The 12,391-nt window shown below is 51.2% G+C and overlaps 1 protein-coding gene across 1 annotated transcript in view; it reads right to left on the bottom strand.

Annotated features, from left to right (window-relative positions):
* Positions 1-5,179: 5,179 nt before the first annotated feature.
* The window catches only part of TMEM38A (transmembrane protein 38A), an 18,230-nt gene continuing 11,018 nt past the window's right edge, over positions 5,180-12,391 (bottom strand). Inside the window, exons 2-6 of the mRNA XM_029916602.1 lie at positions 11,653-11,809; positions 11,219-11,403; positions 8,919-9,006; positions 7,509-7,626; positions 5,180-6,701 (exon numbers count right to left, since the gene is read on the bottom strand). Of these exons, the coding sequence (XP_029772462.1) occupies positions 6,462-6,701; positions 7,509-7,626; positions 8,919-9,006; positions 11,219-11,403; positions 11,653-11,809 (788 nt within the window). The 3' untranslated portion in view covers positions 5,180-6,461. The remainder of the gene's footprint in view (positions 6,702-7,508; positions 7,627-8,918; positions 9,007-11,218; positions 11,404-11,652; positions 11,810-12,391) is intronic.

Genomic DNA, 12,391 nt, shown 5'->3' with positions numbered 1-12,391 from the left:
ATGTAAATAGCCACCCATGTCTAAGGTAACTACCTTCTTAGCATCAGAGACTCCGCTGTATTCTTCCCACACAAATATCCTATGCTTCCCTAAGCAGACTCAGAGAAGTGAAGCATAAAGAGAAAAAGCAGAGGATTTGGAATGAGATAGACCTGGGTCCTAATTCCGCCCCGCCGGGAGCTCTGTGTGACTGCTGGCCAGTCCCTTTGCCACTGAGCCTAACATTTTTTCCTATAAAACAGGAGGAACAACCCACCTCAAAGACTGACCACTTGTAAAATACCTGCTTGGCAGGTTGTGAGTGCTTAACAGAAATCCCCAGATGCAGTCATCACTTGGATTTGCTCACGACAGAGTGGGCGGCCCCTAGGGTGGTCCCTGGGATTTGCACTTTTGTATAATCCCTACCCTTGACTGTAGAGGACTTGGGATCTGCTTTTCATGGGCAGAATATGAAAAAAAAAAAGCGGTAGAATGTGGTTCCTCAGACAATTACATCTATGATCACCATATGATCCAGAAATTCTACGTCTCCATATTTATCTCAGTCTATAGCCAAAAGAATCCACAAGGAAACTTTTTAGATGATGGAAATGCTCCCTATCTTGATTATGGTGGTGATTAGATGGGTGTATACATTTGTCAAAACTGGTTAAATGGTACCCTTGAAATGGGGTGAGGGGATGGAATGTCCTTCCCAAGATTAGGTTGTAAAAACCTATGACCCAGAAATTCTACTCCTAGGTATATAATCCAAAGAACCGAGAACAGGTGTTCAAACAAATGTTTATAGCAGCGCTATCTGCATGGGCCGAAAGGCAGAAACAACCCAGGGGTGCCCAGGGTGGGGTGGGGGCTCATCGGTTAAGCATCTGACTCTTGGTTTCGGCTCAGATCATCCATGATCTCACAGTTTGTGGGATGGAGCCCTGTGTCAGGCTCTGCACTGACAGCTCAGAATCAGCTTGGGATTCTCTCTCTCTCTCTCTCTCTCTCTCTCTCTCTCTCTCTCTCCCTCTCCCACTCATGCTCTCTGTCTCAAAATAAATAAATAGACTTAAAAAAAACGGAAGGAAATTCTCTCCTAGGCTACAACATGGTTGGAACTTGAGGACATTATGCTCATTGAAATAAGCCAGTCACCAAAGGACAAATACTACGTGACCCCACTTACAATGAGGCACCCAGAAGAGTCATATTCATAGAGACAGAAAGTAGAATGGCGGGCGCCAGGGGTTGGGGGAGGGGAATGGGGAGTCAGTGTTCAATGGGGACAGAGTTTCAGTTTGGGAAGATGAACAAGTTTTGGGCATGGACGGCGGTGGTTGTCGAAGGCGGTACGGCAGTGCAAGCGTATGCCATGCCACTGGACCATGCACATAAAAATGGTTAAGACGGAAAAGCTTTATGTTGTGTATTTTACCAGAGTGATAGTAATAATAATGATGATGGCGGTGCTGATGGTGATAATAATAAAACAAAGAAGCTACAGAGCCTGATTCCTGGAGCTAAAATTAGACTGGGCTTGAGAGCCTGGCCTTCAGAGCTCTCACACCTACACGGGGCGGCCAGACAGTGGCCTACCCACCCCCTTCCCAAAATAGGCTGGGAGGCTACTTTGGTACAATCTGTTCTCTCATAAAACGAGCTCCCAGAACATTGGTGCTCCCTGGCGGGGAGCCGGCTTATCACCAACGCCCGGCAGGTGCAAGATGAGCCCAGGCAGAGGGGCGTTACAGAGCTGGCCTTGGGACTCCGGCCCCAGACACTCCTGCTAGTCACCCCGAGAGGAAGCCGAGACTTGGAGAAGGGCAGGTACTCTGCCCAATGCCTTGTGCCTCGCAGCTGGAAAGCCAGGGGTGTGAACAGGTCTGAGAAGCTTTGCAGTGGATTCGGCGGGTTTTTTTCTTTTTAGATTAAGGGGGGATTCCCAGCATGCATTTCTGTAAGCTTTGGCAAAGAGAGACGATTATGGATTCCCCACCAAGGTCAAGATACAGAACTGTCCTATGCCCCCAGCCCCATTCTCCTGGCTCCTTTGAAGACAGTCTCTCCTTCTACTCCCCGGTCAGCCTGGCACCCACTGATCTGTTTTCTGCCCCTATAATTCTGCTCTTCCTAAAATATCCTGTAAGGAGAGCACACAGAATGTAGTCCCAAGCTGGCTGCATTCACTAGCGGAATGCCGCTGAGGCTCAGCCTCATTGCTGTGTGTGTCTACCAGGAGTTCGTTCCTTTTTTGTCGCCGAGTACTGTTCCATAGAGTGATGCATCATTGCGCGATGTTCATCCATTCACCAGCTGCGGGACATTTGGGACGGCTCTGGTTTTTAAAGACAGCCGCTCTGAACATCTCTTGGGTGAGCATGAGCTTGTGTTTCACTTGCAGGATTGTACGCTAAACGGTGTTTAATTTCCCAAGAGACCGCCCAACTGTTTCCCGCCAGCACTTTGCAAGAGTTCCAGTTGCTCCAAATCCTTTATTTATTTTTGAGAGAGAGAGAGAGAGACACAGAGTGTGAGCAGGGAGGGTCACACAGAGAGGGAGACACAGAATCAGAAGCAGGCTCCAGGCTCTGAGCTAGCTGTTGGCACATAGCCTGATGCGGGGCGTGAACCCACAAACCGTGAGATCATGACCTGAGCTGAAGTCAGCCACTTAACCAACTGAGCCACCCAGGCGCCCCTAGCTATTCTTATTTCATCCATTCTAAGCCCCATTGTATTAACCTACCATGGAGGCCATAAGGACAAAGTGGCTTAAATAAGGGAAATGCGTTTTCTGACAGTTCTGGCCTCTAAGAATCCAAGACAAAGGCACTGGCAGCAACCTGTGTTTTCTTCTGAGGCCTTTCCACTGCTGGTGGATGGCCATCTTCTCCCTGAGCCCTCCCTCATGTGGTCTTTTCTCTGCCAGTGTCTATGTCTCCTCTTATTATAAGGACTCCGGCTGTACTGGAGCAGGGCGCGCCCAGAGAGCTCATTTTCACTTAATCACCCCTTTAAAGACCTTAATGGTTACATTCTGAGGTATGGGGATTGGGGCTTCAATCTATGAATTCTGGGGGGACACGATTCAGCCCCTAACAGATATGTGGCGGCATTTTGTTGTTTTAATGTGTATTTCTTGCGATTACTTGCCATCCATATATTGTCTTTGGTGAACTAACTGTTCAGATTTTTTGCCCAATTTTTTATGGAGTTTTTTACTTCCTTCCTTCCTTCCTTCTTCTTTTTTTTTTTTTTTTTAAATAGAGAGAGGGAAAGGCAGGGAGGGGCAGAGACAGAGAGAAACAGAGAGAGAACCTTGATACGGGGCTCAATCCCATGACCCTGGGATCATGACCTGAGCAAAAATCAAGAGTTGGATGCTCAACACACTGAGCCACCCAGGAGCCCCAGGAATTGTCCCCTTCTTAATAAAAAATGTTTTACACCTTTACTGAGATAGAATTGACATACATTAAGCTGTGTATATTTAAAGCATAGAGTTTGGTAAGTTGTAATGTGCATATAGACCTGTGAAGCCATCACTACAGTCAGGAGAGTTAAGATTTCCATCACCTAGTTTCTGTGAGCTTCTCTGCCATCCCTCCCACCTTCCCCTTCTGCTCTTCCTCTCCCCAAGCATCCATTGATCAGCTTGTTACTCTAAGTTAAGTTGCCTTTTCTAGGGGCGCCTGGGTGGCTCAGTCAGTTGAGCGTCCGGCTTCAGCTCAGGTTCGAGCCCCGCGTCGGGCTCTGTGCTGACAGCTTGGAGTCTGGAGCCTGCTTCAGATTCTGTCTCCCTCTCTTTCTGACCCTCTCCTGCTTGCGCTATTTCTGTCTCTCAAAAAAAAAATTGCCTTTTCTAAAATTTTATATAATTGGACTCATAGAGTATGTGTTCTTTTCTTTTTAAGTTTATTTATTTTGAGAGAGAAATAGAGCTCAAGAGTGTGAATAGGGGTGGGGCAGAGAGACAGAGGGAGTAAGAGAGGATTCCAAGCAGGCTCCACAGTGTCAGCACAGAGCCCAATGTGGGGCTCAATCCCACAAACCGTGAGATCATGAGCCAAAGTCAAGAGCTGGGTGCCTAACTGACTGAGCCCCCCGGGCGCCCCTTGTCTGCTCACCTTCTGACCGACACTTGTTTCTTGTTTCCAGTTTGGGGCTATTGCAAAGCCACTGTGAACACTGGTGTACGTGTCTTTACGCACACATTTTCATTGCTCCCGGGCGAGTACCTGAGCAGAATAGCCGGGTCATATGACAAGTGAATACCTAAGTTTTAAGGACATTGCCACTGTCTTCCAAAGTCGCCGCCCAATTTTACGCTCCAGCCTGTAGAATACGAGCATTCCCCTTGCTCCACATCCTCACCAGCACTTAGTATAAGCAGTCTTTTTTATTTTTAATAAAGTTTTTAAATGTTTATTTATATTTGAGAGAAAGAGACAATGTGCGAGTGGGGGAGGGGCACAGAGACAGACACAGAATCTGAAACAGGTTCCAGGCTCTGAGCTGTCAGCACACAGATTGACGGGGGTCCGAACTCACAAGCCATGAGATCATGACCTGAGCTGAAGTCTGACGCTTAACCAACAGACCGAGTCCCCCAGGCGCCCCGGGCAGTTGTTTTAATTTAATCATCCTAGAGAGTGCGAACTGGTATCTTCCCACCCATTTCCCTGACGGCTAAGGATGCTGAGCATCTTTTCATGTGCTTTCTTTTTGTGTGTGTGCAATCTGCGCATTCTCAATGTCAAAGTGTCCATTCAAATCCCTTACTCATTTTTAATTAGGGTATTTATTGAGTTTTGAGAATTCTTTATACATTCTGGATACAATCCCATTATCCGAGGTGTGATTTCCAAGTTGTGTTCTTAACAAGGTCTACACAGACTCTGAGCTGCAAACCCCAATCACCTATTAAGTGTCTCATCTATCTATAAAGGGCAGTGATGACCATCGCCCTCTTTCTCCCAAAAAGCAAACTGGCTTGGAGAAGGAGGTCCCATGACCTGTTGGTGGCACAGTAAATACATGAACCTCAAATCCCAGACTTCCCCCACAGGCTCCATCTCGGTTTGGGGCTGCTGCGAGCCTCCTTCTCCTAGAAACAGAGTGTCTGGGGATACAGGACCCCACCGTGTCCCAAGGCCTCAAGGACAGGAATGAATCGGACAAGCCAACAGGATTCTTTCACAACAGATTTATTAGCTGAACCTTCATGCCGAGCCTGGATTAACATGCAAGAGGATGAATTTGGAGCCCGGGACCCACCAGCTCCCAGGTGTCACAGGATCAAGGCACTTTCCCAACAGCCGGGCAACATCTGCGACCCTGTAGGCTGCTGTCCTGAGGACCCGCGTGCAGAGGACAGCTCTAAGCTGCCCCGGTCTGGCCCCAAACCCCACCTGAGACTGGCCGCACCTAATCTACTCACCCCTGCTTGGATGTCCCGGTAACACAGGTTGAGAGAGGACGGTGGCTGGGGGAAGGGGAGACAGACCTCAGCTACTGTTCCCCCCATTCACCCTGAAGCATGTTCCGGGCCCACCCAGCGGCAGCAAAATGCCTGGCACAGAGCACGAGGAAGGCCTGATGCTTCTAGAGCTCGGAGCCCCTTGACAGAGCTGGATCTTGGCACCCCCGCCCGGACAGCTGCATTTCTTTGGTTTAGCGCCAGCCAGAAGCCAAAGAACAGAACGAGCCTCCTCCACCCTCCAAGCTCTCCAGACTGGCCTAGGTGTGTCTACTGAAGGCCCCCTCTGTGCCAGTAAGTTGTGGGGTTCTCCAACCCCCACACACAAATCATCTAAAATGCAAAGCCGCACTCAAGCACGATGAATGTCTGTCCAGGACTCCCCTCCCGACTGCGTGGTGCTTGAGAGTTTATAAGGCTAGTTCACATCCGGGTGCACACCAATCCTTCCATGAGGAGGAGGCTGGGGGTCCCCACCCTACAGATGGGGAACGGAAGGCTCGGAAGAGGCAACCTGCCCGGTGCCATCCAGGAGGAGGTGGCAAGAAGCGACGTGGAAGACCTAGCAGCTGCCTTACAGCAGGTACTTAGGAAATGTCCATCGGATTCGTGACTCTCAACCTGACCTGAAATCCTTTTGGAGTCAAGATGTCATGTTAGAGAGGAAACAACAGAGCCAAGAATATACCACTAGAGTTTCTGGATGGAGCCACTGCCAGGATTCTGTGGGCCTCCCCTGCCAAATAAAGCTGGGTTGCTATGGTGGCCTGGCAGGAAGAGAGGGACCCCTCCATTCCTATAAATGTCCCTCAGCCCCATATCTCATTTAACCCCCCACATCAGTCCCGGAGGGTGGGCTGATGGCCCAGTTTGCAGACTGGGAAGTTGAGGCCCAGAGAGTGGAGAGCTGAGACCAAGATGCCCCCACACCAGCTCTGAGGGTCCTAGGTCTAGGTCTTCTCCCCGGCACCCCGCAAGGCCTCTGGGCCACCCGCTAATCTGCCTTCTTGGTCTTCTTCTTCCTGGAGCCCTCGCTCAGCTCCTCCTTGGACTTGGCAGGCAGGGCTGAGTGCGGGGAGCCAGGCCCGCCGCCGCCATGGGACCCGCCGTGGGACCCACTGTGGTCGTCGTGGTGATGGTCACCCCCCCAAGCAGCCCCAAACAGCACAGGGCAGATGTAGCCCTCCAGAACATCAAATGGGGAGCCGTGAGAGTGAGTGGCCGTCAGGAACACCTGAGGTGGGGTGGCAGAGGGGCAGGGAGACAGCGAGAGAGACAGAGGGAGGCCGAGGCAGAAAGCAAAGTGGGGGTAGGGGAAGGGAAGAGGGGAGAGGTCAGCCAGGGTAAGGTCAGAGGTAGCCCAGACCCACCCCTCTGGCTTTATGCACCCCCAGGAGGGTGACCACTGTCCCAGGTTTCCTGGAATGCGGAAGCTTCTGGTGTTGAAACCCAGATAGCATCGGGCCCACAGAGACGGGCGATCTCCCGCCTTGCCTCAGGGGGCCTCCCCACACCTGGGCGCAGGGAGAAACAGTGCTTGGTCTGAGGTTGCTCACTCCCTTCCCCTTTTCAATGGCCTATGGGTCCCCTCCCAGCCAGCCAGCAGCCGAGCTCCCCACATGCACGGGGAAGGCAGTGTGATCCCTTAAGATCCCTCCTGGGTGAGCTAACCCCAACTCAAGGCCTTAGGTTCAGACCAGCACCATGCCTGAGCTAGCCTGGGTCCCTGGTATCCTGGGTGTGCCCTCCTCGGTCTTGTCCCTCAGCTCTCCACTACCAAGGCACGCGCCACCCCCCCCCATTCTCCAAACAGACTCCATACACACCCGCCCCACTCTTAGGCTGGGCCCTCCTTACCCAGTGCCCACCTGCTGGACACTCCTCTTATCAGACCTTCCTCCCACGCACGCACGGATCTCCTGGTACTCTCTTCCCCAGCCCCCTTGCCTTAGGGCTGTCTTTTCTGGGACACAAGACTCTTAAGCCTCAGCTCCTAGCCCAGAAGGTGTGGGTTGGGGTGGGGCAGAGCAGGAAGACTTACCTTACAGGACACCATGAACATGGTGAAGATGAAGATGAGGCTGGCTTTGGACACCGGGAGCCAGCGGGTCTGCTGGAGGGTGAAGAGGATGGCTCCATACAGGCTGGCCTTTGTGGGGCTGGAGGGGGCAGCGTCCGTCACCGCGAGGTGCCAGCCACGCAGCCCAGACTCTGCCCGCCCGCTGCCGGCCCCAGCTCACATGCAGCTTCTCTGGAGTGTGAGGTGGGAAGATGCCCGCATGGCATGGATAAGGTGGTGTCTCCCAGCACAGTAAAGGGTTAACATGGCCCACAGAGAGGTTTTTCTTTCTTAACTTCCTTAAAGCATAGGTTTTCCATATTTTAACTGGTGGCGGAAGATAGAACCATGACTTCCGTTCCTAACGTCTGTTGAGCACCGCTGGCCTTAATGATGGTAATTCTGCCTGATATTTCCAAAGCACTCACCCACCGGTACCGGGGCCAGCGAGTCTATCAGTGCAATTCTTTGGGGACCCTCACCCTCAGCTGATGAGGCGGAAAAGGAATCCAAGAGGGGAAACCACTTGGCCACTTGGTAGCAGGTAACACAGCTGTCTGGGTCCCCATTTCCTTGTCGGTGAACTGAGGGTGGGAATAGACTTTGTGTGGGGTGAAGCGAGATCATGCTCTTTTCCGAGGAGTGAAATGGAAAGTCATTTTCATTGGCATAGGGGTGAGCCTTTTGATTTTGTCATATTTTAATGGCCGTGGCTTTATTTGTTGTAGATTGGGAGAAAATTTAACTAGCCCAAACCAGTGTGGTCTTTTAAAAATGTAGAGGCTAAAGGGGCACCTGGCTGGCTCAGTTGGTGGAATGTGCGACTCTTGATCTTGGGGTTGTGAGTTCGAGCCCCATGTTGGGTTTTAAAAGTAAAATCTTAAAAAAAAGAAAAAAACGATGTACAGGCTACAAGGTCCTAGGTTGGGTCGTGGATGCAGCCATCGGGCTCTGCCCACCTCGTCCCAGACACACTCCCCCCCCCACCACACTGTGCCGTCTGCTCTCCACCAATGCTCAGTACTCCTCACTCCCCGACCGCACTCTGCACCTGGACCCCGCAGAAATGGGCGGAGTCATTGCTCTTTTCTGACCCAACAGGTGGCAGAGATGCTGGCCTCTGTCCAGAGGCTCCTCCTTTGCCAGAAAACTCCTACTCACTCTTCATAACCCAAGTCAAGTATCTCATCTCCCTGCAGCTCTGCCTGGCCCTCCCCCTCAGGCAGAGCCTTGGTTCCCCTGCTGGGGTCCCCCGGCCTTGACCTGCGGAAGCTTCTGGAAAACAGAATCAGTGGCTGAGGCTTCCGAGCTACCAGGAGTATCCAACCCTGGGCCAGGCCCAGAGGGCACCTGTGCCTACAGGAAGGAAGGGGGCGGAAACCGGATACTCACAAGGACATGTGCAGGATCTCATTGGTCTCTGGCTTCCAGACCCCTCGGAGCAGCTGCTCAAAGGTGGACATGAGAGCGACGCCAGAGCCTACGAGACAGGGTGCTCCTGAATGAGCCTGCCACCGCTGGTTCCCCCATCCTTCTCAGCTGAGTTCCCAAGGCAGCAGCTTCTCCAGAAGGACACTGAGCCTGGGTGTATGATCATCAGTTGCAACAAGGGAAACTGAGGCTCAGAGAAGGTCACATGGCATATTCAGAGCAAAACTAGCATGAGGGAATGGAGGTCATATCCTATCTGCAAGGTATGTCTTGGACAAATCTGGGTTGTCTGCCCTGATGCCCCTAGGGAGTCCAGGCTCCTGAGCTGTGCACAGGGCTTCCAGAAGGCTCCCCATCCCAGTCTCTTTCCTCCTCAGGGCTCTGAACTCTCAATCTTTCTTAAGCCACTTGCCTTCCAGGTGCAACACTATAACCCTAGGGAATTCTCTCTGTAGTACAGGCTTCCTGAAGAGTAAATAAGGAGACCCATATGGAGACATAAATGATTACAGTTCTAGAAGAATCTCTCCATTTACCCCAAATGTATCGGTTAAAGAGGTTGGACACCCATTCCAGGAGTGGCTGTGTTAATTGAGGTGCCTGGTATGTACGACTGGACCAGGCCCCTAAGGAGGCATTTAGCATTTAGAAATATGTGGAAACATTTTTGGTTGTTGCCAGTGGGGAGGGGGCTGCTACTGGTCAGCTAAGGCCAGGAATGCTGGTCAACATCCTTTAAAGCACAAGACAGCCACCACCTCAGAGCATGACTCAGCCCCACGTGTCAATGGTGCAGAGTACACTGGAGCTCAGTGGAGGGTGATTTGAGGCCCTGGCATTTTGACAGTACACACTTTGGCATCAGGAATCACTGGATGAGGTGTCCAGTGGTGTTAGCACCTGCATGGGCCTTCTTTCCCTGTCTTCCTTTTACTCCGTGGCCCACCTCTCTAACCATTATTGTCAAATTGTCTACTTCTTTAATGTCTCTTAGTTTTTGCTTTATACATTTTGGTGTTTTTAGGTGCATACATGTTTATAACTGTTACATCTTCCTAGTAGATTGACCCATCGTTATAAAGTGCCCTTGTTTATTTTTAGTAACATTCTTTTGTTTTAAAGTCAATCTTGGTCTGCCTCCTAGCATAGCTAGAGGAAAGGAAAAAGGAGGGCTTCAAAGTAGTTAAGAATGGGGCGCCCGGGTGGCTCAGTCGGTTAAGCATCTGATTTCGGCTCAGGTCATGATCCTGTGGTTTGTGGGTTTGAGCCCCGCATTGGGTTCTGTGCTGACAGCTCAGAGCCTGGAGCCTGTTTCAGATTCTGTGTCTCCCTCACTCTCTGCCCCTCCCCCACCCAGGCTCTGTCTCTCTCTGCCTCAAAAATAAATAAACATAAAAAAATTTAAAAACAACAGCAAAGTAGTTAAGAATGTGGATGTTGAATTCAGAGGACCTAGAGTCAGACCTAGCTGCACTCCTTTAGCTGTGTGACTGGACAAGTCTATGGCTCCATCACCAACAGAATTCACAGATTCATTTCCTTTTTATATTCCCATTGTTGCAGATGGTTTCATAATATCGTTTGTGCTGGAGAGCACTTCAAAAGTTTGAAAATTTCCTATGTGTTAGCCAATAACAAATGTTATTTAATGCATTGGTAGAGATGTAAAAATTACTATGCCATATTAAAGCCTTTTTTTGATAACCATTTTGAAATAATGGGCCTCATTTACCAACCTATATATTTTATTTTGTGCACTTAAAAGCATAAAAAGGCTTTCCTGGACTCACAAAGGGCCATGGTCCACAAAGGTTAAGGACCCCCGTAGTCACAGGGGTGTGATTTCTTCTCCAGGAGGCCTTTGGCAACATCTGGAGACACTTCTGGTTGTTCCGTCGGCGGGTGCTACTGACATCTGGCGGGAGGCCAGGGATGCTGCTCTACACGTTACAACGCACGGGACAGCGCCCACCACGGACGGTGACCTGGCCCCAAACATCAGTAGTGTCGCCGCCGAGAAAATGTGCTTGAGGCAGAGCTCTCACTGTCTCCTTGTCCTGTTATCTTTGACCGTTAAATTCTAGAAGACTCTTCCCATTTACTCTAAAGGTGTTGGCTAAAGAGACTGGACTCCCACAACAGTCCTGACACCCCTTAGCCTGGACCAATGTCTGTGGCCACCTGGACGCCTGGCAGGTAGCACACTGAGCAGGGGCTCTCAAGGGAGGGGATTTTCCCATCATTATCATGGTCCTGCTTACCTTTGACCCAGCCGGTGGCGATCATGACGAACCACCCTTGGTGGTAGTGGTGATGGGCGTGATGGATGCCCACGGCGATCTTCCGGACTCTTACTACCTCCTTCATGGCCACAAATATAAGTTTCACAGGTAGGAAGCAGACACACTTGTAAAAGAGGTCCAGGGGGCAGAAGAAAATCAAGTACCTTAGGGGAGAGAATGCAGAGCGTCAGGGGGAGACAGACCATGGGGGTCCCTGGGAGGTTGCATCCAGACCCCACCTTCCCCAACTTGTTGGGCTCAGGGCTGAACTGGGGAGCAGAGAGCAATGTGTTCAGGTCCACTGTGGAGGCTGTGCTGATGGGTCCTATTTCCTCCCGCCTCCCACCTCCCTGGAGGCTGGGTCACTCCTGCCCCCGGCTCTGCTCCCCTGCACCCCACCAGCCAGTGCTTACCAGACGGCTGAGGCCAGCAGGACGCTGGAATTGTTGCTGAAGTAGTCGATCACGGGCTCCCCGAGGAGCAGATCCGCCAAGATGTAACTCCCGAAGCAGTGGAGCATGGCGCACAGCCAGGATGCCATGGGATGGCGCCGGGACAGCTCAACCGCTCCTGGGGGGGTTGGGGGTGTCCCCCACCATCACCAGGGTGCCAAGGGCATGCTTTGTCCCCATGCCCTCTGGTCGGCTTTTAATTCAGCTGCCTTTGCCGAGAGCCCGCCCAATGCCTTGCAACTCGCCCATTTCAGAGAAAGAACCCAGGCTCAGAGAGGCTGGACCCATGCCTGAGGTCACTCAGAGGACCTGAGTGAGGGTGGGACCTCTTTCTTCTGGGATCAGAGAGGTGGCCATGATGGTAGTGCCAGCTCCCAGTTAGCAGGCACTTCCGGATCTCAGACGCCAGGTTTACATTTGTATGGAGGACTTGTTAAATCCTCATTGATAACCTCCGCCCAGTGATCGCTTTCGTTATCCGCACAAAGAGAGAGAGGCGTGGAGACAGAGCACTGTGCAGATGGGAACACTTTCAAACAGCTGTTCCTGCCTTGGGCTGATGCCAAGATCCCTACAAGCTCACGCCTGGCCTTTTGGTCTCTCCCTTTTTTAAAATTTTTATTATTGTTGTAAAATATACATGACATGGACCACTTTCACCATTTTTTAAGTGCACAGCTCAGTGGCACTAAGCACATTC

This window comes from Suricata suricatta, chromosome 12 (assembly GCF_006229205.1).
Source record: "Suricata suricatta isolate VVHF042 chromosome 12, meerkat_22Aug2017_6uvM2_HiC, whole genome shotgun sequence".
Taxonomy (NCBI): Eukaryota; Metazoa; Chordata; class Mammalia; order Carnivora; family Herpestidae; genus Suricata; species Suricata suricatta.
The sequence above is the reverse complement of the archived record's forward strand: the minus strand, read 5'-3'. Positions and strand labels throughout refer to the sequence as shown.